Source organism: Labeo rohita, chromosome 23, assembly GCF_022985175.1.
Source record: "Labeo rohita strain BAU-BD-2019 chromosome 23, IGBB_LRoh.1.0, whole genome shotgun sequence".
NCBI lineage: Eukaryota > Metazoa > Chordata > Actinopteri > Cypriniformes > Cyprinidae > Labeo > Labeo rohita.
In genome coordinates, this window is record NC_066891.1 from 515,628 (window position 1) to 541,167 (window position 25,540).

A 25,540-nucleotide genomic window follows, 5' to 3' on the forward strand; every position below is an offset into this window, starting at 1 on the left:
ATTATGTGTGCTCCGGACAGAGAGGAGTGACAATTAAAATAGGGCTGGACGATATGGCAAAAATTCATATCACGATATTTTTCTTAATTTCGGTCGATACGATATAATTCCGATATCGATACGGACAATATTAAAAAGCCTCAGGAAAAACACACACAATGGATGTCTGTACCTACAAATGTCTGCAAACTGAATTTGCACAGTCTATAATACCTCCAGGCTCCTCCTATTAAAATTATATATATTTTTTTGAAAATAAAAACAGTACAAAAAAAATAAGGTTCATATTTTATTTGTATTTAGCCTTTACAAACAGGAAATGTGAAATAAACTATCAAATAAATAAAATTCTCAGACTCAGCTTATTAACAATAATATATTTCCATTTAAACTAGAACAGGCTGAATATTCATATAAATTGAAACAACAAACAAACTGCTTCAGCCAGGATAAAAAAACAAAAATAATACAATAAAATAAATAAAGAGTGAGCAACAACAAAAACACATTGCTCTGGCCGGAACATTGTTGAGTGTTGATTAGGGATGCTCATTTTAACCGGTTAACTGTTAACCGACAGAAGAATTTTGACCGATTAATACAATCAGTTAAACGGTTTAAAAGGTCTTTTTTTCAGTAATTCAGTAATCAAAATATTGTAAAACGTTTTCTGGATGGTTAAAATAAAATGAAATTGCATTTTTGAGAGAAAAAAGATAAATCGCGTAGGCCTATCGTTAAGTCGCATTTTATTATTAAGAAAGACCTGGTGTCGACGCGAAATATTTACAATACACTATAAACATAGGTATGTAAACCTGGTTTTGTACTTCTCGCATTAAAATATCCACACAAAAAAATGTTTGGCATAATAATACGGCAGTACGTTGATAACGATTAAGCAGTGTGATTTTTTTCCATATGTTTGGTGATTGTGTGTGCGCGTGCGGCGCCGGCGCAATCACTTGATTTTTTCCTTCTAACAGGGGAAACGACTCTTTACAGATCATCAAAACTGTAAACGGTTTGCTGTTTGTAAAATAAAGAAAAATAGGATGCCGCTTTCAGCCGTCTTCCTTTCGCGCAGCACAAAAATGAACGAAAACTCTGCTACTAGCTACTTGTTGCACTTTTTTTTGTTTGTTTTATTAAGTAAAAATATTTATCTTATAGGCATATTCTTTCATTATATATATAGCCTAGCTTTATGATGTTTTTCTCCATTCGCAGAAGCTGCAGGTGATGCGACGTGTCCATGTGAATCCTCATGTTCTGTTGTTTGCTGCTTTTTGCGCATGTAAAATTAATCCCGGAAAACAAATGTTAGTATTTTAACGGGTCACAGACACTTATCCTTTCTAAAATAATTATATTCTAATTTAAAATAATCTTGTCGGTTAACGGTTAATAATCGGTTAACAAGCGTCGGCTGTCGGTTAGGAAAAATAACCGAAATGAACATCCCTAGTGTTGATGACACTCTATGACAGGCTCTAGAGGTTTCTGGCAAGAAATATTATTCTGGTAAGAAATATAATTTCTGGTCAGGGGTACTCATTTTGTAGCTAAAACTTTCCGCGACGGAGCTTAACCAACCAACTACTGCTGAGCGCTGGCAGCGTGTCTGTGATGTACGTCATCACGCAATTCTGTTCTGCTCTTTCTGACGGCTGAGCACTTAACGTCATTCAGTGACAAATGCTAATGTATAAAATTATATATATATATACAAATGTATATCGAAATATCGGAAATGGGTTTAAAAATCGTATCACCGTTATTGAAAAAAATTCTATCGCGATATATATTGATATCGAATTATTGTCCAGCCCTAAATTAAAACATCAATAAGAATTCTGGTGGTGGCTTTTCTTCCAGTTCGCCAAGCTTTCTTTTTGAAGGCTGGCTGGCTCCAGTTAACCGCCACATCTGGCCACTAGCACGAAACTACCGCTACGTTGAGTGTGGGATAGACGGAAATGACGTGAGTGCGGCGCTCGCGTTTTACTTACGCTTCGGTACGTCGCATGCAGACGGGGGCGGGGGAGCATCACAGAGATCCGCGAGACTGATACTGATTAACATTACTGGTGAAAAGATTTACTCGCGGATGGCGCTTTAAATTTAACTCGCCAGACAGAGAATTTGCTCGCATTTGGCGAGTGGCGAGTGTTAATTTCGGACCCTGCTTACAGAAGTAGTAAGTATAAGTTGTTGGTTTTTTTTTATGAATCTTTGCGATTGCCTTTCCTAATAATGTGCTAGTTAGCAAGTTTAGCGGCTAAACGCGGCTAAATGCAGCTAAAATAAACAGGCTTGTCACTCCACAGAGAGAAGAGAGGGGCGGGGCGAGCAGAGCTCATTAACATTTAAAGCAGGGTGCCCAACCCTGTTCCTGAAGATCGACTTTGCTGCAGAGTTTAGTTTCAACCCTAATCAAACACACCTATCTGTAATCATCAAGTGCTCCTTGAGATCCTAATTAGCTGGTTCAGGTGTGTTTGGTCAGGGTTGGAGCTGAACTTTGCAGGAAAGTCCATCTCCAGGACCAGGATTGAGCACCCCTGATTTAAAGCAACCTCGACCAGAACAGGATGATTTTTGCAGAGCTGATTTTGGCAAGGTAAAAAAGATGTTATTTACACTACCATTGAGAAATTTTAACCAAAGCATGTTATAGCCTTTTTTTTTATTATTAAGACCTTAAAGAATCATATCAACTTGTGGAAAATGGGCATCTAATGACCCCTTTAACAGGCAGCTCTGGTGTTGTTTCTGTCAGCAGTGCCTCCGGCTCTGGTTGGCTCATCTCGCTGAATGAATCTTCCAAATAAAACTTGTGCTGTCACAGGCTGCCAATTTAAAATCAAAGACTTGCTGAGTGCGTGTGTGGTTTCTGTTTGTGTTGTGTCCATGTGTCTCTTTTACTATGTTAGCATTCAGATATGTGGATTTAAATTGATTATACTGTAAAATTCTTATACTGTACGTTTGCTTTTATTGTACCCAAGCACCTCCCACTGTGACCATCTCACCAGAAGAGTCCATTGTGGCAGCGCAGGGGGATACTGTGACCTTTACTTGTTCTGCAATTGGTGTGCCTGTTCCCCTCATCTCATGGCGTTTTAATTGGGGACACATACCAGCCAATAGCAGGTAATAAGCATTGTGGCTTCAAAAAAAACTCTAAAATGATCAATATATCCACAATCTGTAGCTGGGGTTTCATCCAAAGTTGCAAATTTAACTTGGGTGCAGAACTGGAATATTGCATGAAACATTTGCAAATAAGCACCGTTTCTAACCAACAAGTCAAAGAGACAAAAATCGTCACTTTTTGATAAACTGAAACTTGATAAAAATGCAGGAGAATCCACGGAATATAATAATTTTTACATATAATAAATTACTTGTGCCTCAGAGAAATTTAGTAAATGTTTCCATGTCCCGTTATTCACATTAAATCTTTTTCACACAAGTCAAAAAGCACCTCAAGCGAGCACAAAAACAGTTTTGCAAAATAAGGGATTTTCTTTTGAAATTTACTTCATGGCAATACTTCATGTACCTAATAAGGAACAGAGTTTCTTGCATTTTTTTTCCCCTCACAATTCTGACTCTTTTTCTTCGAATTGTAGAGTTATAGAGATATAAACTTGCAATTATGAGTAAATTCCAATTTTGAGGGAAAAAAACTGACTTGTTTGCAGAAGTGCATGAGTTTGTATCAGAAAAGTCAGAATTGCAAGATGAACGTCTCGGTTACGTATAGTAACCCTCGTTCCTCGTTCTAGGGGTCCCTATACTACACGCCACAACTCAGACTGCGTCATGAGTGCTCAGGGCACAGATAATAACAAGCCAACATGTTAAAATAAGTGTAGCTCACCTCTTCGTGACCTTCCAACGTCCAAGAACTGACCTGTCGCAGGCAGGGTCCTGGAGCCGGGTCTTTCCTCAGTGGAGTGACTGAGCGTCTTGAGAACGTTGGGACAGTGACTGTTTCCCCCGAGGGAAAAGACACTACGGAGATCACAACCTGCCCAGAGGGGGGTGTACAACCGTGAAAACATCATTAGAGGAGGGCTCTGAGGTGGGCTCCACACCAGGGGAGACTACCAAGAACTCAAGAACTCAGAACCAAGAGTTTGCAAAGGCAACTTACTTTGTGCTGGATTTCTATAGCAAGTTCCTCTGTCAAACTTAGCTATGTCCAGAAGTGCTAAGTGATGGAAGGGTTGTTCAAGCTACACACCAGGAAACTGAACTGTAGAAGCGTGAGGGGGAAGCTCTATATAGAGTCGAAGAGCTTGCGTTCAAGACTCTAGAGGATACTGGTTCCATGCACAGGATGTAAAACCTGGCAAACGTATTAGGTGTAGCCCAACCTGCAGCTCTGCAAATGTGTGTTAACCCTCTGGGGTTGAAAAACACACCGGCACAGTTTGTGGCAGAAAATGAACTTCAATTACTCCGTCATTGTTGATCGTACAGATAAGAGCAATACATCAATTGAATCTGTAAGGAATCTACTTTTATTTGTGTACACTCATAACTCACAACAACAACGCTCTGTGGTTTTGTGCAAGAAAGAAAACAAACAGGGTGTGCAGTCTGCCGCGTTGTTCTCTGTGATCGTCATTAAGAAATGTGTCACTAAAATGAACTAAAACTCAGCGAATACTCCACACGGAGACATGAGAGAGATATCTCTAGAAAGCCTGACATGTCTTTTAAGTGAAGTAAGTCTTATCGAAAAAAAATATCATGTGTTAAAGTAATCTGTATGAAACCAACGCTATGCCCAGTCTTTCTCGTTAGACCTAATTATTTTGTCTCTCAGGTGTGAATCACTAAATATTCATGGCCCTTGTCACTCCTTCGCATATTCCCTTTCGATCACAAAACATGCCTTAGAAAATTTAAATCAACATATTGTTTTCTGTAAACGAGTGAATGAGATGACTTTCACATCATCTTGTAGAAAAAACTCAAAGGCATGATGTAAATACACAATCTGTACCATGCAGCTCTTTTAGAAAAAATTTGCTCTTTCAGAGGAAGAGGTGAATGATGCCGCTTCTCACACAGAGACACTGCATTCGGCTCCGAAAAAAACAGATCGAGTGAGCAGATCCCGCGAGGCAATATTTATACCCGGATGTCTGCACACCCAATTTCATTGGCCTTTTCTCAGTGTTGTCAGCGGTGTTTGGGCTTCCAAGAGCGACCCCTAGAGTCATACACTCGACACAACGTTGGAGTGAAAGACAGATAGGGAACTTGCAATTACCTTCTGCGGCACTTATTTGTCACAAGTTACATTTCCGCAAGGCTATTATTTTAGTAAGCAAAACCTCAACGAATTACACAGATAAAATCAATAAAATTAAATTAAACACACACACACAAATGTGTAATTCAATAATTAATATTAAAATAATAAATGAAAATAATCTGAGTAGGCTACTAAGTGATGAGCATGAATATGTACGCATTTAAACTAGTAGTAGAATGTGTTAATTTTATTGCAATTTATATTAATTAAATGAACAAATTAAACAAACATGTTACTGACATTTAAATTAAATATAATTTCATTGGAACATAGGACACATTCTTTCATTGAAAATCAGCTGGACAGAGTACAAGGAATGAAACATGAAACAGCCAAGAAATGGGTCTTAGCCCTAATTTCAACATTCTTCTGACAGAATCACAATGACCAGTCAGAACGGGCGAGGAACACTCACCATCCGTGACTTCAAGGAAGGTGACCAGGGTGTGTACACCTGTGAGGCCATGAACTCTAAGGGCCTAGTGTTTGCCATTCCTGATGGGAACCTTAGCTTGTCTCAGAGACCAAACCCAGGTACTGCACCAGCTCCATATGGTGTGAACATCTTTGGTTTGCTGTGTGTTCCATATCATATATTTGCTTCTCGTTTGATGCTTTCTTTTCCGAAGAGACTATGGATGTCATCTTTTATGTGCGAGACACAGGTTATCCTGCTGTTCTTCGACCTCATGTTGTAACATTGTGGTCTCATAATTCTGAGGCAGCTCTAACCTGACGGTGGTGCTCTTACCATCCTTTGTCTTCCATGTTGTTTTTGTCCAGTTGTGTCATCCTCTCTGTACGCGTTAGCAGGTAAGTGCCGTGAGGGACACTTTAGCGTGGGCGATCACTGCATTTTTTTTGTAACCTTCTTGGGTCAAAAAACATGCCGGCGTGGTTTGTGGCAGTTTTTCTAATAACCCCTAAAAGAACTTAAATTACTCCGTCATTTTTGATCGTACAGAAAAGAGCAATACATCAATCGAATTTGTAAAGGGTCTACTTTTATTTGTATACAGTCATCATAACAACGAAGTACAAATACTTTGTTACTGTACTTAAGTAGATTTTCACTACTTTACTTCAATATTTATTTTTCTGACTACTTTTTACTTTTACTCCTAATATTTTTACACAAATATCTGTACTTTCTACTTCTTACATTTTCAAACCAGGCTCGTTACTTTACTTTATATCTGCATTTGGTGGATCACCATTCGATAACAGATCTAGAATAAAGAATGAAGTCAAAATATTTTGAGAATAAAGTTGAAATTATGACAATAAAGTAAAAATATTTCAAGAATAAAGTAAAAATATTTCAAGAATAAAGTCTAAATGTTTTGATAATAAAGTCAAAATTTAGAAAATAAAGTCAAATAAAGTCAAAATGTGTTTCTGCACACGCTTGCCAAATAAAGCTAATTCTAATTCTGATTCTGAAATGTTTCAAGAATAAAGTCGAAGTTACGAGAATAAAGTTGAAATATTTCAAGAATAAAGTCGAAATTACAAGAAAAAAGTTAAAATATTTCAAGAATAAAGTAAAAATATTTAGAGAATAAAGTCGAAATTACAAGAAAAAAGTTTAAATATTTCAAGAATAAAGTAAAAATATTTAGAGAATAAAGTCGAAATTACAAGAATAAAGTTGAAATATTTCAAGAATAAAGTCAAAATTACAAGAATAAAGTCTAAATGTTTCAAAAATAAAGTCTAAATGTTTTGATAATAAAGTCGAAATTTAGAAAATAAAGTCAAATAAAGTCAAAATGTGTTTCTGCACACGCTTGCCGAATAAAGCTAATTCTAATTCTGATTCTGAAATGTTTCAAGAACAAAAGTCAAAGTTACGAGAATAAAGATGAAACGTTACAAGAAAAAAGTCGAAATTTCCAGAAAAAAAGTCTAAATGTTTCAAGAATAGTTGAAATTTCATGAATAAAGTTAAAATGTTGCAAGAACAAAGTCGAAATGTTACAAGAATAAAGTAGAAATTTCAAGAATAAAGTTGAAATGTTACAACAATAAAGTTGAAATTTTGAAAACAAAGTCGAAATCTTTTGACAATAAAGTTGAAATTTTAAAAATAAAATCGACATAAAGTAAAATAAGGTCAAATAAATCAAAATATGTGTCTGCACACACTTGGAGAATAAAGCTAACTCTGATTATGAAATGTTTCAAGAATAAAGTAGAAAATTCGAGAATAAAGTCAAAATATTTCGAGAATAAAGTCGAAATGTTTCGAGAATTAAATCGTAGCAATTAAGTTATAATATTTTGTGAATATAGTCTGCGCATGCAAATGGCCTTTATTGGGAGCACTGGGAGAAGTTTCCAGGCCACCAGAATTGATTAGAATAAATGTGGGATTATTAGAAGAAATCATAGCATGAACTATGTGCATTATACTCGCAGTATACTTGGAAATAATTTTTCACGCCTTTGATTGCATTTATTATTCATTGTAGTGTGCCAAACACACAATAATAGCAATAAGCTTTGTGCTTTTGGTACTTTTAATATAAAACAAAGTCTCAGCTTTCAAAATCTGTAAATTTTAAAGCAAAATACAAACAATGTGTCTTGCAATAATGTGTTTTAAACACTCTTTAATGTGGTGTGACAGATTACTGTTTGTGAATCAAGTCATTAAAATTATGCTGTTTTCTTTTGTGAAAATTCCACCATCTGCTCCGCAAAAACATCTGTGGGGTCCAATCTTTCATTCCTCACATGTATTTAATTAAAAACAACTATAAAATATTCCAAACTCCAACTCATAAATACAAGTTTTACTGTTGTCTTTTCTAAGTTATGTAAGTGACTATTCACAAGCTGTTTTATTCATGGTATAATACAGTAAATGATTGGACATAATATTTAACTTCTTCCACTCATTATTTGTAGCGCACCAGCATCCCAGTAATCGCAAAAAAATGGGCTTTGTTGCTTTTTTTAATATAACACAGCTCAGCCTTCAAATTCTGTCAGTTTCATCACAAAATACAAATTATAAATGTTTATAGCATAATATAAACGTGCAGGAATATCAGAAGGAATTTTTAAAAAGTCTCATTTAATAAAACAAATGTCTCACTGCAATCGGAAAGATGACTGATTCACATGCTGCTTAAACTGTGGTAAATACAGCGATCTGTCACGCCGCATTAAAGAGAGTGAAAAACACATTATTGTAATAGACATATTGTTTGTATTTCGCTAAAAACTGACCGATTTTGAAAGCTGAGACTTTGGAATATCTCCCGGTGCTCCCAGTCTGTATTTGTATGCACAGTAGGCTAGAATACACTCTCAAAATATTATCATTTAATCTAGTAGTTGCTAGAAACTAATTCTGACAATTCTGACTTCTCAAAATATTGCGATTTTATTCTCAAAACATTTTGACTTTATTCTCGTAATTTTGACTTTATTCTTGAAATATTACGAATTTAATTTAGCAAAAACTATAGTAAAATATCAATGATACTAAAATAACACTGGTTTTAGTTATAGTTAAAGGAGAAGTCCACTTCCAGAACAACAATTCACAAATAATTTACTCACCCCCTTGTCATCCAAGATGTTCATGTCTTTCTGTCTTCAGTCATGAAGGAATTATGGTTTTTGAGGAAAACATTTCAGGAATTTTCTCAGTATAATGGACTTCATTGGTGCCCCGATTTTGAACTTCCAAAATGTAGTTTAAATGCAGCTTCAAAGGGCTCTAAACGATCCCAGACGGGGAAGAAGGGTCTTATCTAGCGAAAGTATCGGTCATTTTTTGTGGAAAATAAAAATTTGTTTACTTTTTAAGCACAAAAGCTCATGTAGCGCAGGCTGGGGGATGCGCGTTCACATACTATTGTATCACGTCGAAAGGTCACACGGAACTACAGACCCAGTGTTTACAAAGCGAGACCAAAGACCAAGAAAGTGAAAGTAAGTCAAACACTGTTTACGAGCAAAAAGGTACAACGATGTCAGACAATTCTGAAGTTGTAGGAGAAAATAAGATGGAGTTTTTCACCATACTCTACCTTTTTGAGCCGGAGTACACAGACGATGAACTTAGACGTGATTCGTAGTAGTGATGGGAAGTTCGAAACATTTTTCCGACTTGGACCTGTATTGTTCAGCAAAATGAACGAATCTTTTTTCAAGTCATTTCGTTCATTTTAGCAAAATATAATCAAAATGTTACGTGTTACTTCTCTAACACATCTACTGCTTATGCAAATGTTGATCACACTACAAACAAGACAAAACTATAATGCTGTAAGAAACAGAAAAGATTCATTCATTGTTTACCTGGGTCTTTAGTCTATGATTAGCTCACCTCACCTCTTATCTGTTTTCGGGTTTGAGTCGTTCGTTCATCACGTGACAGCCCCATCAGATGAATGAACGACTCGAAAAACCTGAAGACTCGAAACAGGTGAACTAATTCCAGTACAGAACCTAATAGGATGTTCCACATGTGCGACTGAATGAATCACTCCCCCGAGACGACTCGTTCTTCCCGAGTCACATTAAAGATCAAGAACGACCCATGGACGCGCATCCCAGAGCCTGTGCTACACCAGCTTTTGTGCTTAAAAAGTATTAAAAATTTAATTTTTCGGAAAAAAAAAAAAAAAAATGACAGACCGTTTGGCTGGATAAGACCCTTCTTCCTTGTCTGGGATTTTTTTTAGAGCCTTTGAAGCTGCATTTAAACTACATTTTGGAAGTTCAAAATCAGGGCACCAATGAAGTCCATTATATGAAGAAAAATCCTGAAATGTTTTCCTCAAAAAAGCATAATTTCTTCATGACTGAAGACAGAAAGACATGAACATCTTGGATGACAAGGAGGTGAGTAAATTATTGGTAAATTGTTGTTCTGGAAAAGGACTTCTCCATTAACTATAACTAAAAAGTGTTAACGATAAAATGATATAATTTGTAATCTTAAAATGATCAAATCTATCGGATGTTTAGAACATCCCTGTACAGACACATCAAACGTTTAGAGAAAAAGTGCTTTTTTGTGTTCTCTTCATTGTGTTACAGAAATTGACAAAGCAGTAGTAAAGAAAGTAGAAGAACTTTTTTCTGATCCAATGTCAGGTAAGAATAAACTTATTAAACTCTGTCATACAGCATGATTTTTTTTTTTTTGCATAGCAAGTGTCTGGGACAAAAGATTAAGAGTGTATTCACATGATTTCAGATTTGAAATCATACAGATAAATCAACTTCATGTTGTTCCAGAGATCAGAGAAATCCGCTCGTCTGCAGAGAGACAGCTGCAGTGTGGCGTTCCCAATAAGGGGAATGTGTACGGACAGGAAGGTCCCCGTTCACGCAGGAAACGTTTAGCAGGATGGAAAGAGACCTTACCGGTCAGTCCAGACACTCAACCATAAAACCAATAACTACTGAACGATGAAATTGCAACACGTTATAAACGAGAATAAAATCAAAGGGCCCTATTTTAGTGATCTAAGCGCATAGTCTAAAGCGCACGGCGCAGGTGAAACCAAAAAAACAGCTCGCATAAAGCGACTGACTATCCACGTCCCTGTGTGTGTAATAAGCAGAGTGTATGTGCATTGTGCACCTGCCTAAAGGCGCATATTACTAATGCGCTCTTTAAAAAACAAGAAAATATTGCGCCATTGACTTTAGACTAGGGTTTAGTTGGTCACTGGCGCAGTCTATTTCAGTTGCATTAAAATAGCAATGTGCCTGAACACACCTTGTTTTCAGACCAGCATGCCCACGGGCGCACAAATGGGAGCAAATGCACTTGCTATTTAAACAACGTGGTGCATGATGTGAAAATGAAAACTGCGTCGGGCTGACACTAGCAAAAATCAATTGCGTCGCTCCTGGTGCCGCATTGAGCAGGATAAAGTAAAAATTTGGAGAATGAAGTCAAAATATTTTGAGAATAAAGACAAAATTATGAGAATAAAGTCGGAATGTTCAAGAATAAAGTTGAAATTTCGAGAATAAAGTCGAAATATTTTGATAATAAAGTAAAAATTCCAGAGAATAAAGTCTAAATGTTTTGTGAATAAAGTTGAAATTCCAAAAATAAAGTTAAAATTGAGAATGAAGTCAAAATATTTGGAAAATAAAGTTGAAATTCCAGGAATAAATTTGAAATATTTCAAGAATAAAGTTGAAATTCCAAGAATACAATGTAAATTTCAAGAGTAAAGTTGCTTTGCAATGATATATATTGTGAAAATATACAGATAAATTTGAACTGAATTTAAAGTCAAAATGTTTTGTGAACGAAGTTGAAATATTTTGATAATAAAGTCAAAATATTTCATAAATAAAGTTGAAATTCCAAGAATAAAATGTACATTTCGACAATAAAGTCAAAATATTTAGAAAATGAAGTCAACATTTTAAGAATAAAGTTGAAATCTTTCAAGTGAAAATATTTTGAGAATAAAATTGAAATTCACAGAATAAAGTCAAATGTTTTAAGAATAAAGTAAAAATTTCAAGAATAAAGTCAAAATATTTTGAGAATGAAGTCGAAATATTTCGATTTCGATAATTAAATAAAAATTTCGAGAATAAAGTTGAAATATTTTGAGAATAAAGTCGTAATATTTCAAGAATAAAGTCGAAATTACGAGAATAAAGTCAAAACTGCAACACGTTATAAACAAAGTACCAAAACCAAGTCAAAGCAAATTTATTTTGTACAATGTACAAAGCAACTTTACAAGTCACCAAGCAAAATGAAAAAAAAACACAAAAAAAAAAAAAACAGCCAATCAAATGAAAGTGTGGGCGGAGCCTCGTATTGAGAGACTGAAACAATCTTTATGGAATACACTTTACACTAAGTTGACAGTTTTAACCTTTATGTCTCCTTTGATGTATGATTTATGATGATTTATGTCATTTCAGTAGCTATGGCTAGTGAAGATCATGCAAAATGACATTCAAACTCACATTACACACTTCTAACATTAAATAGAGAACATAATCAGTACTTGACATTAGTTTGAATGATGTTGTTCCAGCCGCTACGTTGCATAAATAGAAACCATTTTGCTCTCGTTGTTTACTGCCGTCGCATCTTGAAAATCAAATATCACAACCAATCAAAAGAAAGCGTGGGTGGGGCCTCTCTAAGCACACTGCACCCACATAGAAACTTACAGAATGTGATGAACACATTTTAAACCAACTTAACGCTATTAAAAACACATACCGAGCACCTGAAACAATCTTTGTCATGGAAAACTGAAAAATGTTTGTTCACATTAAGTTTTGTACACAGTTTTAATGTTTATGTTTCTTTAATTTACTTTACATTATGGCTCGCTAAATGACAATAAAGAACATAATCAGTACCCAAGATCATCATTGTCATAGTTTGCATGTTGCTGTTCCAGCCATAATGTTGCAGAAATAGAAACTAGAATCTCTTGATGTTGGTCGTTTCTCACGCCACAACCAGACACAATGTAATAGGATTCCGAGGTAGAGCAATTTGTCTGCCTACACTAGACGCGACACGGTTACGAGACGCAACAGATCAAAAATATAGTTGCCAGCAGTGATTACCGAGGTTCAAGCACTTTAAGGGATTTAAGCACTTATGAAAAAAGACATTACATATTATTGAGCAAGCCTGTAACCAACTAAATTAATGATTTCAAAATGCATTTGCCAAACATGCAGGTTTTCGTGAAGTTTTGAGTTTTTGTTTAGGCTTCATAGGCTTTTAGATATATTTGGACAGGCCCATTTTCTAAATTAACTTGTTATAGTGTTTTTTTCCAGATTAAGCGAAAAACCTAGGGATAGTTCGCAAAAGTAGGTTTTTCACGCATTCGGATATTCGTATGATACGAATATCTTGCGTATTTGTGAAAAACGTGCAATACACAATCGTTTACGCCATTGAAAAATGCAATATTGCCCACCAGCGGCCGATTTCTTTCAAATTTCTCACAGACCTTTGGGACTATGAGTCGAAAAAGGCTCATTGAGTTTCGTTCTGATCAGCCTCCATTAACCTTGTCTAATAGTTCATCGGCCAATGGTGGCCATGCTTTTTGAGATACACAAATGTGCTTTGCACTTTGGATCAAGACCACGCATACCAATTTTCAAGTCGATAGGACAAACAGTTGCATAGTTATGGATGTTTTTATGTTTTTTCCGTCTTATAGTGCCACCAATTGGCCAAACTCCACAACTTTTTTCATGTGGCCTCACATTCACCTCTTACATACGTGTTGTGAGTTTGGCAAAGATATCTAATTTCGTTCAAAAGTTGTAGCTAGTATAGTAAAGGCGTCTCTGCCCCTTTCAAACGTTTTGGCGCACCCTCTAGGGAATCTTTCTGCACTGGTTTGGTTCGCAAAAGTAGTTTTTTCAAAAAATGCAAAATACCCGAAAAATTCGCCACACATCCGAGGCATGGATTCCAACAACATAAGACAGTTGAGCCTGCAACTGACAGTTTAGAAGTTATGAGCGATTTCATACTTTTGATCTTGAACCCCTAAATATCAGCCAATCAGAAAAGCGTATGGGCGGAGCCTCTTTGCAAGCTCACTGCACTCGCAAAAAAATAGAACATTTTCGCATTTTTTTTAACATTTTCGGTTTATTTTCGACAAGGACATATAATCCAACCTTGTTTATAGAGGTGGGCGATAATGTTAATATTTTGCAATGATATCAAGCAGTTGAGATTTGCTATATAGCTAGTATATCGCGTTACGTGTGTATAGATGCACTTACTATATGACAAACGGATAAACAATCCACACAAATGATCAACAAAGATTTTAAAACACCTCAAACATTCTAAGCAAGAGTCAAAAACGTCAGTCTAATACAATAAAATTAATGCAGCTTATGATTAAACGGACAAAATAAGACTAGACAGCAAATGTCTATTTGAGGAAATTTAACGTCAACAGGTAAGGAATGACCTCTGTGTGACCTTTGCCCTGCAGACTCAGATACAGTGGCAGGTGGCCATTCAGGACGAAGGTTTGATTCACTGTGGAGGGGCGTATTTGGGCGGCTGCTGGGTTTTGACCGCCGCCCACTGCGTCAGGTACAACCAATCACCACAAGCCATGAGTTAGCACTGCCAAACTCTGTCTTTGTCTCCACCAACCAGTATGTTTGCGCGTCTCTAGGCCCAAACCGAAGTCCTTCCGAATCAAGTTATCTCTCTGGAGGAAGCATCGTAAGCAGTCAACGACGGAGAGCATCCCGGTGAAGAACATCATCATTCATAATGAATATAACCCACAAACCCACGCAAACGACATCGCTTTGGTGCAGCTGGAAACGCTGCCTCTTTCAGACAAGTGCGTGCAGGACAATCCCGCGGTGCGAACCGTCGGCGTTCCCTGGTCCACCCAACAATTCCAGCCTAATGACACCTGCACCATTTCCGGCTGGGGCAAAGGTTCGGCTCGATGTCAAACACAGTCTACAGAAACTAGGAGGAGTGTATGGTAGAGTTTGAGGTCTTATTGTCTTGTTGTGTGTTTGCATTGTCAGAAGCGACTCTGAAATGGGCAAACATGACGCTTATCGGCAACTGTGAGAATTATTACAAGGACCGCTTCCTCCCTGGAATGGAGTGTGCAGGTATACGAGCGTTTCGTAAACAGTTATGTCTAGCAGGTTTGGATTGTCTAGTGTCCAAACAAACATGTACCTTGAATGCATGTCTAACTGCTGTTGTTTTCATTTTTAAGGGATAGTTCTTGCAAAAATGAAACTCACCCTCATGTTCTTCCACCAGAGGTTCGGAGCACATATCAAATTGCTAAAGTCACGTTATTTGGCAAATAAATGCATTAAATGGGTTCAGTTTTCATGGTTATTAAGTTGGCTTGAGAAAGCCAACTTACTGATCTACTATTTAAGATTATTATTCTTCTTCTTCTGAGCCAAATTTCGGTATCTGTCTCCTCCTAGAGCTTTCAAGCTAGAACCACCAAACTCGGTCCAGACCTTCAGACTGGTCTGACTCGGTGTGCTGTATCTTTTCAGACTGATCCGGCTTACAGTTTTCATAAAACCAGACTATCAAAACCACCAAAAATCCCATAGACTTACATTGACGGAATGTTCAAATGAGCAACACTCTTCAAACTCCCAGAATCCCTTGAGCCTCAATCAAGCTTCCTTTCTATGTACCATTTCTAATCCATTTAGACTCATATTAATCTATCTAGCTATCTAAATCATGCTAGCAACATGCTAGTAACATGCTAATTGTGTTAGCAACATGCTAATCATGTTAGCAACATCCTAGAAGGTGCGTTCACACCATATCGGAATTCCCATAATTACGAGATTCCAACTTGTAAAAAGCCTTCACATCCTCGTAGAACTCGTAATTAGAATTTGTTTACTGGGAATTTTCTGATAGCTACGAATTAAAACACATGACCGCTGTACCACCTGACCAACGTAGGCTCTGTTTAGGCATTGATAGCGTTGTCATAAAAAAAGCATAATTCCGAGTCTGAGGACGTGAACAGCTCTGAGTAGAACATTACATGTTGTCATCTCGAAATTACGGTAATTACAATATGGCGTGAACGCAGCATAACTTGTTAATCATGCTAGCAACATGCTAGTAACTTGCTAATCATGCTAGCAACATGCTAGTAACATGCTAATCATTATAGCAACATGCCAATCATGTTAACAACATGCTAGTAATATGTTAGCCATGTTAGAAACATGCTAGTAACATGCTAATCGGGCTAGAAACATGCTAGTAACTTGCTAATCATGCTAACAACATTCTAGTAATTTGCTAATTATGCTAACAACATGCTAATCATACTAACAACATTGTAATCAGCCTATAAAAATACAAGCAACAAGCTAATCATGCTAAAACATGTTAACAACATGTTAAATCATGTAAGCAATGTCTTAAGGGGGTCGCACACCGGACGAGAAGCGCAGCGCCGCGTCGCGTGGCGCCTAGGACAACTCCAGGTATCCCACACCGGACGCGCACATTCTATACGCGCCAGCTCATTTTCCAATGAAGTTCTGAGCTGCAAGATGGGTGATTTTTAACTAAATGTATTATTAATATTATTCTAAATATATTATTTGAATTGATAATAGCTAAGTTTTGAACGTTAATCAATTAAAAGAATCTGTGTTATAAGTCTGTTATTGTTTTTTTGTAGGCTGTCTGTTACTAGGCAACTATGTTACATTGTAGCAAAATAGTTTAGCTAAGGTTAGCTAGCCAACCGGAGTGAAAACGTAACCGAACACCTTGAAAAGTTTTTTTTATTTCAGTGAGTTTAGGTTTAGGTTTCAGTTTATAATCTATTTATAATATCGATCTGGTGAAAATAAAGAAAACCATAGTGTGACCGTTGAATATTTGTATAGTCCTAGATAAATATACAGGGTGTATATTCCCTAGTTGCCAAGAAAAATGCACCAGATAAAGGGGTGTGCGATATATATGGGCTGCGATAATATTGTAATTGTTGTTTTGACGATGTTCAATTTGACATTATGAGTATATTGCAGAAACATTCAAAACACAGAGTACAGTGCACTCATTAACAGTACAGGTATGCATTAACAGTGCAATCTTTCACTGTATGATTCAGTCTAATAAAATACATTTAGAATGATCACAAATTTAGGATATAATTCTGGGTATTTCCCTACTTCGTTGCTAAGTTTTTCGTCGCTCCGCTACACCGCTATTTAAATTAACTGAAGTGACGGTTGTGACCTTGTAAATCCAGTAGGTGGCAGTCAAAGATAGTGAATATAATTACAGTACGATAGACAAATGTTAAATAAGACTTTATATTTTGCGTATGTAAAATGTCTCAAGAGAAAAATAAAATGAAACAACTACGATTATACAATTAATTCTATAGGTTTACATTTTTTCAAGCTGTAAACCTAATGTAAGTAGTATTTTGCAGTAGTGGTATCTTGTTTTTTCAATGTAATAAGACGATTTGAGACAAATATGATGTTATTTAATATAAAACTATGCAGATGGCGCTCTGTGGCGCGGCAGGAAATTGAACAGCGTTCTGAGTCCTAGCTGGGCGCCGCGGACAGACGCCGAATGGCGCCGCCGGTGTGCGTACACTCATAGAAAACTATTGCTGCGTCCGAAATCGGATACTTCCCTACTATATAGTATGCGAAAAACAGTATGCGAGGCGAGTAGTATGTCCGAATTCATAGTATTCGAAATTCAGTAGGCGAGAAGTACCCGGATGACCTACTGCTTCCGCCCGAATTCTGTAGTACGCATACCATGGACACTTTCCTATCCCATGAGGCTCCGGGAGAGGATGCGTTGTATTCGAAAAATGGCGGAAGGTGGAGACGCGGCTCATTTCAAGTGTAAGTACCTCAGGAAAAAAACGTTGTTTATTGTGATTAAATTACACTTGTTTAACACAATCTAAATAAACGGATGACTTATTGAAAGTTTAAACATTGTAAATCGAAACGTTATTTGACAAATAATCTAGAAGCTGTCTACAAAGCTGTGATCTGCGAGCAGCTGACCAACGCCTTCTCTGAGCTGTCTGTCCAATCAACGTTAAAACGCCGAACATTGCCGGTGCTGGTGTTCGTGCAGTGGAGCAGTCTCTTTAAATTTCGCGCTGTTGTGACGACGCATGACACGTGACAACATCAATATGGCGGATGTAGTACGTCCGAATTCCATTCATACTACCCACATTCATACTATATAGAACGTACTTTTTAACGGTCGGGTAGTACGTTCATATTTAAATGTAGTACCTACTTAACCAGTATGCGATTTCGGACGCAGCACATGTGTTCGAATTTTAAAGACGTGGCGCGACGCGACGCGGCGCTGCGCTTCTCGTCCGGTGTGCGACCCCCTTTAAATCATGCTAGCTGATTTCATACTATTACAACTGCTTCAAACTTTCAGGCTAGGCTTTCTCAAGCCAACTTAAAGTTTGTTCTCCAACTTTACTCATCTAGTTAATGTATGCAATTTCAGCAATAAAAACGTAAATTTTTCTAAAAAGAAAACTATTAGTTTATTTTAAGAGACCTATCTTATTTTCTCTTGTATATTTAGTATTGCTCTTTAATAAAGAAAAGCTTCTTATTGGATTACTTGATTAATCGATGGAATAATCGTTAGAATACTTGATTACTAAAATACTGGATAGCTACAGCCACACTAAGAAGCAAAAATGACTTTAAATAAACATAACATTTGTGTTTAATTTTTAAAAAAAATTGCTGATGAGTATTGAACTTTCTTCTAATGCATCCTATTTTGTTTGAGCTGCGCCCTCTACTGTACACACATGAAATTACTGAATTTCCTGTAGTCTTGAGGTGTATTCATTTCACTTTTGGTGTAAAAGGGCTATTACATTTGCCAAAAATAAAACTTTATTTTAAAAACAAACAAGCAAGTGCAGCCCATATAAGAAAAAGAGTTATTTTGCAGGGAGTTCCCCAACATTTGAATGCATTAAAGTTGCCCATAATTTTGACGCTGTCATTGGTTGTTCTCTGTGTCAGGTGATTTGGAGGGGAAGGTGGACTGGATCCGCTTCCACACAGGCTGGCCGGCCGTTACCAAATATAACCAGTAAATGAAGGAACAGACCAGTTCACATCTGCTGATTGATGCTGTTACCGCATACTGTGTGCTTTTGAAAACATCTGAATGTTTTTCTCCTAATAAAGTGCTGATTACACAACTATGATCCGTGTCTCATAAACCAGATTATTTTAGTTTGCATTTTTATTGTATTTTCACCATAACTGTACAGCAATTACTTCCAAAATAGCAGGGATTGACAAACAAAGAGTGATTATATGAGTAATATTAGTGCTAAAATTATGATTTTAGAGTGTATTATAGAATTTGAATAAATATGATATTTTTATATTAATCATTACTTTATATTGTTTAATTAATTCAGTATTCAAATAAATGATCAATATATGATATTTAAATCATATCATAATTAATACAGTAAGAAACACTGAATACACATGATTAAGAACTGTAGAAATATATTTACAGTATATTTATAGTGGGGAGAAATCACTATGTAATGATAGATTTTGTTGCATTTTGATTATATTTACTCAAAATAAACATTCAGGAACTTATTAAAAATGCAAGAATAGCTTCAAAAAAGCACTTTTATATTCTACACAAGCTTGGTATTTGTTCTTAGGAATAATGGAATTCAGAAATCAGACACACAACAGCAACAACATTTTTCAAAAATTAAATACTATTTTCATCTGTGCTCTATTTTTTAATCTGTGCTTTATTTTATCTGTGCTCTATTTTTTTTTACCTGTGCTTTATTTTTATCTGTGCTCTACGGAAGCCCTGAACCGCATGGTGGGGGAAAAAAAAAAGAAAACCTAAGTGGAGGGGAGGAAAAAAAATAAAGTTTATGTCGTTATTTCGACATAACTCGTTATTTCAAGATATTAAGTCGTTATTTCGACTACTTAACTCGTTTTTGGTGGGGAAAAAAAAACTTAAGGGGGAAGAAAAAAAAAAAGAAAATTTATCTCGTTATTCCGACATAATAACTCGTTATTTCGAGATACTAAGTCGTTATTTCGGTGGATTTTGCGTCAGATACATTTTATATTAATTGACATTAACTTCAGATACCAGTCAGCAATCGCAAGCAGTTTGTGTCAAATAAAAACATTTTCTGTTCATATAAAATACCTTGAAAAAAGTGTCAGGGCTTTGGTTTCAAATAAATACATTTAATATTTTGGTATATTTCTGTAGGGTTTCATCATACTTGTTAGCGATCTCCTGTGTTTGGCGTCAGATACATTTTATATTAATAAACATTAATTTTAGATACCAGTCAGCAATCGCAAACAGTTTTTCTCAAATAAAAAAAAAACATTTTTGTTAATATAAAGTAACTTGACAAAAGTTGAGAAAATACAGTTAATATTGTTGTATATTTCTGTATGGTTCCATCATATTTGTTATCGATCTCCTGGATTTGGCGTCAGATACATTTTATATTAATAAATTCAGATACCAGTCAGCAATCGCAAGCAGTTTTTGTCACATAAAAACACATTCTGTTGATATAAAATAACTTGAAAAAAGTATCAGGGCTTTGGTGTCAAATATGTAGCGCGAACTAGGTAGCTTTTGATTCACGGTTTCTAAATTACGGTGTGACCACAACTGCGATGCAGCAGCAACTACGTGGGATTACTTGGACCAGAAGTCAGAAGACAAGGGTCGACTCACTAGAGCAAAAGACAGCAAAATATAATAACTTCAAAAACTACTGAAATGCAGGAAATCAAGGAAAAAGTAAGTGTATTGTTCTGTTTGTTTTGTGTCTTTGAATGAATTGTAATCTTTTGAGATTAAAAACAAACAAAACCCAAATAGGTAACAATAACCAACAATAGTTCAAGACAATAACAACAAAAAAAAAATCAGAGTTCAAACCGAGTTCAGTGTATCAAAATCAGTTTCCAAAGTTCAACATCAATCTCTGAAATGAACCCTTAGTTCTCAGTTTCAGTATCAGTCTCTCAGTTTCAAGTGCAGAAAACAGTCTTCAATCAGAGTCTTAATTCCAATTGTTCAGGAACAGTAATGTTCATCAATGGGAGAAGCAGTTAAATCCGTGAGCAAAAAAAACAAACAAAAAAAAACTTCTGTATCAGGGAAATCCCGGCAGGGGCGTCGCTAGGGCTAATTTTTTTTTTTTTTTTTTTTATTATTATTATTTTTTTTTGTATGGCCCTATGATTTCCACGGAAGTCTGAATGAATTAATCAAAAGTTGGTCATTACACTTAAATCAAGTCGCGATATGGACTAGTATCTGTAAATATTATGCCGCAAAAGACTATTTAAATATGAATCCTGCATGTTCTGCGTGTCTTTTTATAAATGAACGGGGCGGACGCGCGGTTTCTTTACTTGTAATACTGCATTAACAACATCTCCAGAACTGCTCTGAGAGTCACTTCATGAGCATTTCACTGTTTCATTTAAGTAAAACAAGTGTCAAATATACACACAGAAATTTAAAGGTATTCACGGCAACCCGTCAAAGTAAAAGTTCGGTTTAACTTCATTAACCATTCAGTATAATGTACACTCTAAAAAATTTTTCTATGATCTACTCAATTTTTTTGGTGAAACATTTTTACACTGAAAAATATTAAGTAAATTTAAAAGTTGTGAAATCATTGAAATATACTTTAAGAATCAAGTAAATGTAACTAAAAAAATTAAGTAGATTCAACTAATTCAATTAATTAATTTTTTAAATAAAATTGAGTAAATATAATTAAAATCTTTATGCAATGCAATAGTAATTCAATAGTAAATCCGAAACAAAAAAATTGAGTAGATTTAATTTATATTTTGTATATACAAATATCCTTTTTTTTTTTTTACTTATATATTTTTAATTGTATTGTACTTTACAATAAATATAACAAAATTAAATGACAAACAAAACACAGTATTTTAATTACACTTTTATTTGCCATATTTGACCATAACTGCATTTCAACCATACTTTGCAAATGACAACTTGTTACATACATTTTAGCCACTGAACTGTGGACACTTACAAACATACAAAATTCATCAAAAATAACATTTAAAATAATAGGCATTAACCGTTGCTTACCAAATTAGACCAAAGATAAAAACATGTCATTAAAGGGTTAGTTCACAAAAAAAAAATAAAATTTTGTCATTAATTACTTACCCTCATGTTGTTCCAAACCCGTAAGACCTCTGGTTCATCATCAGAACACATATATATATTTTTGATGAAATCCAAGAGCTTTCTGATCCTCCATAGACAGCAAAGGTCCTACCCATATCAAGTCACAGAAATGTAGTAAGGACATTATTAAAATAGTCCATGTGACATCAGTGGTTCAACCATAATTATATGAAGCTACAGGAATACTTTTTGTGCGCAAAGAAAAGTAAAATAACTTTATTTAACTATAATTGAACCACTGATGTCAAATTGACCATTTTATTGATGTCTTTACTGCATTTCTGGGCCTTGAACTTTTCATTTCCCTTGCTGTCTATCGAGGGCCAGAGAGATCTTGATTTCAGTCAAAAATCTCTTTATTTGTGTTCTGAATATGAATAAAGGTCTTCGTGGTTTGGAACAACATGAGTGTGAGTAATTAATGATCTAATTTTCATTTTTGGGTGAACTATCTCTTTAACTATAGTTTAACCTGGTATACTTTGCAAATGACAACATGTTAAATAAATTGAAATTTTAGCCACTGAACTGTGGATATGTAGACTTGCAAAGAAAAAAAAATCATCAAAAATTACTTGACCTTACAAAAATTAAAAGGCTGAGTACAATTAAATCTGACATTAAAAAACAACAACACCAAACCAAAATGCATTTTTACAATTATACAACACGTGGACAATGGAAAATAATATATATATAATAAGTTATTTTTTTCGTTATTGAACCTTTGTTGAAAGTTTCAGCAGATCTAACTCCAGAAAAAGGTTTCAAAAGACCTCCAAAGTATATTTAAAGGGTTAGTTCATCCAAAAATGAATATTAGCCCATGATTTACTCACCCTCATGGCATCCTAGGTGTATATGACTTTCTACTTTTAGACAAATCCAATCGGAATTATATTAAACATTGTCTTGGCTCTTCCAAGCTCTGTAATGGCATTGGGTGGGTTGTAGTGTTCAACAGTCCAAACAAAAATCAGATAAAGTGCATCCATCCATGATAAAAAGTGCCTCACACAAGCCCAATGCCATTATAAAGCTTGGAAGAGCCAGAACAAATTTTAATATAACTCAGATTGAATTTGTTAGAAAGAAGAAAGTCATATACACCTAGGATGCTTTGAGGGTAAGTAAATCATGGGCTAATATTCATTTTTGGATGAGCTAACCCTTTAAAGTTCTTGGGGTATCACAGGTCCAAGGCACATGTCAATCCCACAAGACAGGAGCAGGCTCTGCTAAGATCACAGAGTTGGTTGAGGACAGCTAATTCCTCTTGAACACCAATAGGTGGATCAGCAACATCCTGAAGAGACAAATATAAAGAATAGCAGGTTAGAGCTAATATTACATAAAACAGATAAAGATAAAATACATTAAATAATTTATTAATCAATTATTATTTTGACCTAAACCTTTTCTTTATCTAAAGGCTGAAACATGAGGTTTACCATTTTATGAAACCTTATTAAAGTTTTTTTTTTTTTTAACATTTCATATATGCTGAAACATTATATTTTCACATATACTGAAATATTATAGTAAACTGCTCTTACCTCCTGCCTTGTGTTGTTATTTAGATGTTTTTGGACGATGATGTCAGTGCTGTAAAACAAATGTTTTGACCATGAGATTTATAGATTTACACTTCAAATTAATAACAGTAGGGTAGTGGTTGACTGCCCCTTTAAAAATTAGCCAGTGTTACTACAAAAAAAAAAAAAAAAAAAAAAAAAACACATTAATACATTAACCATATCTCTTATCCATGATATTTGTAGTAAAACTGTCCAATACAAATAGTAATGAAGCTGCCAAAAACATGGTTAACTTAATACATTTTACTACAATAAAACCATGGTTGATTTTGCGCGATAATTTCTTCACTACGTTATTCCTCCACCATTTGACTGATTCCGGGTGATGTTTCGGTGCTTTAGTACAAATGTGAGCAGGGGCTCCGGGAAAACTTTGCACCGAGTTTACAGTTGTAATTACGAGTTATACAAAGAGACGTTACGTTAGCTTTTCACACACAGTAATGTTGTAGTTTTTGGCTATTCCGACACAGTGTTAGAACTCACCCAGAGCGACGGCCGATAAAAAAGGTTTATTTCAACTGGCCACTGACGCTGCAGCGCACCGGGATTTGTCCCATTACACCAGTTACAACTGCTGGACTACGGATAGACTAGTTTAGTCGCTGTTTTCTGCAATTACTCACACGTATATGCGCATCACACAAGTGAATAACAATGACGAAACCAACTCGGCGGTTAACGTTAAACAGTAATACGGACACTCCCTCATACACGGGCAGGCTATGCTGCTTTAAAATAGGAAATTTTACATACATTTCAAATTGCTGAGGTGTATTAACCGTATTTTAGCTAAATATTTAGTGGTTTGAAAAAAAAAAAAAAAAAACTACAAAGCCACAGTGATTCTAGAAATGCTTGCGTTGTTAACGTTACCACAGAGCAGCGTGGCTGCAACAGCATTGATTGTAAAATTACACCGAACTTTTTACGTGCCCGAAAACACAGCCAATATTTCATTAACTGTTAATACTGACTTACCTGCATTTTTAAAGGAGACTTAAGGTGGTTTAAGCCTCAGTTTTCTTGTGACCAGCAGCAGATTTCCCGTTGTTGACCGCGGTCGTTGTGTCCACGTGATCACGATAGCCGCGAAACTTACTCAATTTCTTAAGTCGATGCAAAATACAAAAGAAATTGATAGAAAATAAGCAATAATTTCTGTTTATAAAACTGACAAGTTTTATTGCAACTTTCTCAAATATTTTCATTTAAATGTACCGAAAACATTAAGGACATGTGAACAATATAATTTGTTAGTTAAATGCTTAATTTTTTTTATTAAAACATACTTAAGCAGAACAAGTAAATTAGAGATAAAATAAACTGTGGGATTTTTACTTATTAATTTTGGTAAGCCTAAATCAAATAATCTCTTTAATGATACTCAGAGATTTTATTAAGTTAATACAAGTTTTTATTTTTGTGATATTTACAAAGCCACAGAATTATTTTTTACAGTGTACGTGCCTACTACTACTGCTATTAATTAATTAATATTTATACAGTTTTTTCCACATAATATTTTTTCCATGTTTTAAAAATAGTAAATCCCCTTTATTTGCCAAAAATAAAATCATTTTCATTAGAAGATCAATTTATTTAATATTTTATACCTTCATTTAATAACCAGAAAAATACACAACACAGAATTCCAAGGCTATTCTAAAAATAAATAAAAGTTGTTTTTATGCATTCAAATAAACAGACAATGCTAAAACATATTTGGTAACAATAAAACATAAGGTGAGAAAAAAATAAAACATTTCATGGGGT

At 35.3% G+C, this 25,540-nt stretch overlaps 1 protein-coding gene across 10 annotated transcripts in view; it reads left to right on the top strand.

The window, feature by feature from the left end:
- cfi (complement factor I) overlaps nt 1–19,113 on the top strand; it is a 74,925-nt gene extending 55,812 nt beyond the window's left edge. For 9 of the 10 annotated variants that reach the window (XM_051096565.1, XM_051096567.1, XM_051096564.1 and 6 more), the window contains exons 10-18: nt 3,012–3,156; nt 5,715–5,872; nt 6,122–6,151; nt 10,400–10,456; nt 10,601–10,731; nt 14,335–14,438; nt 14,524–14,798; nt 14,894–14,983; nt 18,926–19,113. In XM_051096565.1, the coding sequence (XP_050952522.1) occupies nt 3,012–3,156; nt 5,715–5,872; nt 6,122–6,151; nt 10,400–10,456; nt 10,601–10,731; nt 14,335–14,438; nt 14,524–14,798; nt 14,894–14,983; nt 18,926–18,999 (1,064 nt within the window). In that variant the 3' untranslated portion in view covers nt 19,000–19,113. The remainder of the gene's footprint in view (nt 1–3,011; nt 3,157–5,714; nt 5,873–6,121; nt 6,152–10,399; nt 10,457–10,600; nt 10,732–14,334; nt 14,439–14,523; nt 14,799–14,893; nt 14,984–18,925) is intronic. The other variant, XM_051096568.1, reaches the window with a different exon arrangement.
- The last annotated feature ends 6,427 nt before the right edge of the window (nt 19,114–25,540 follow it).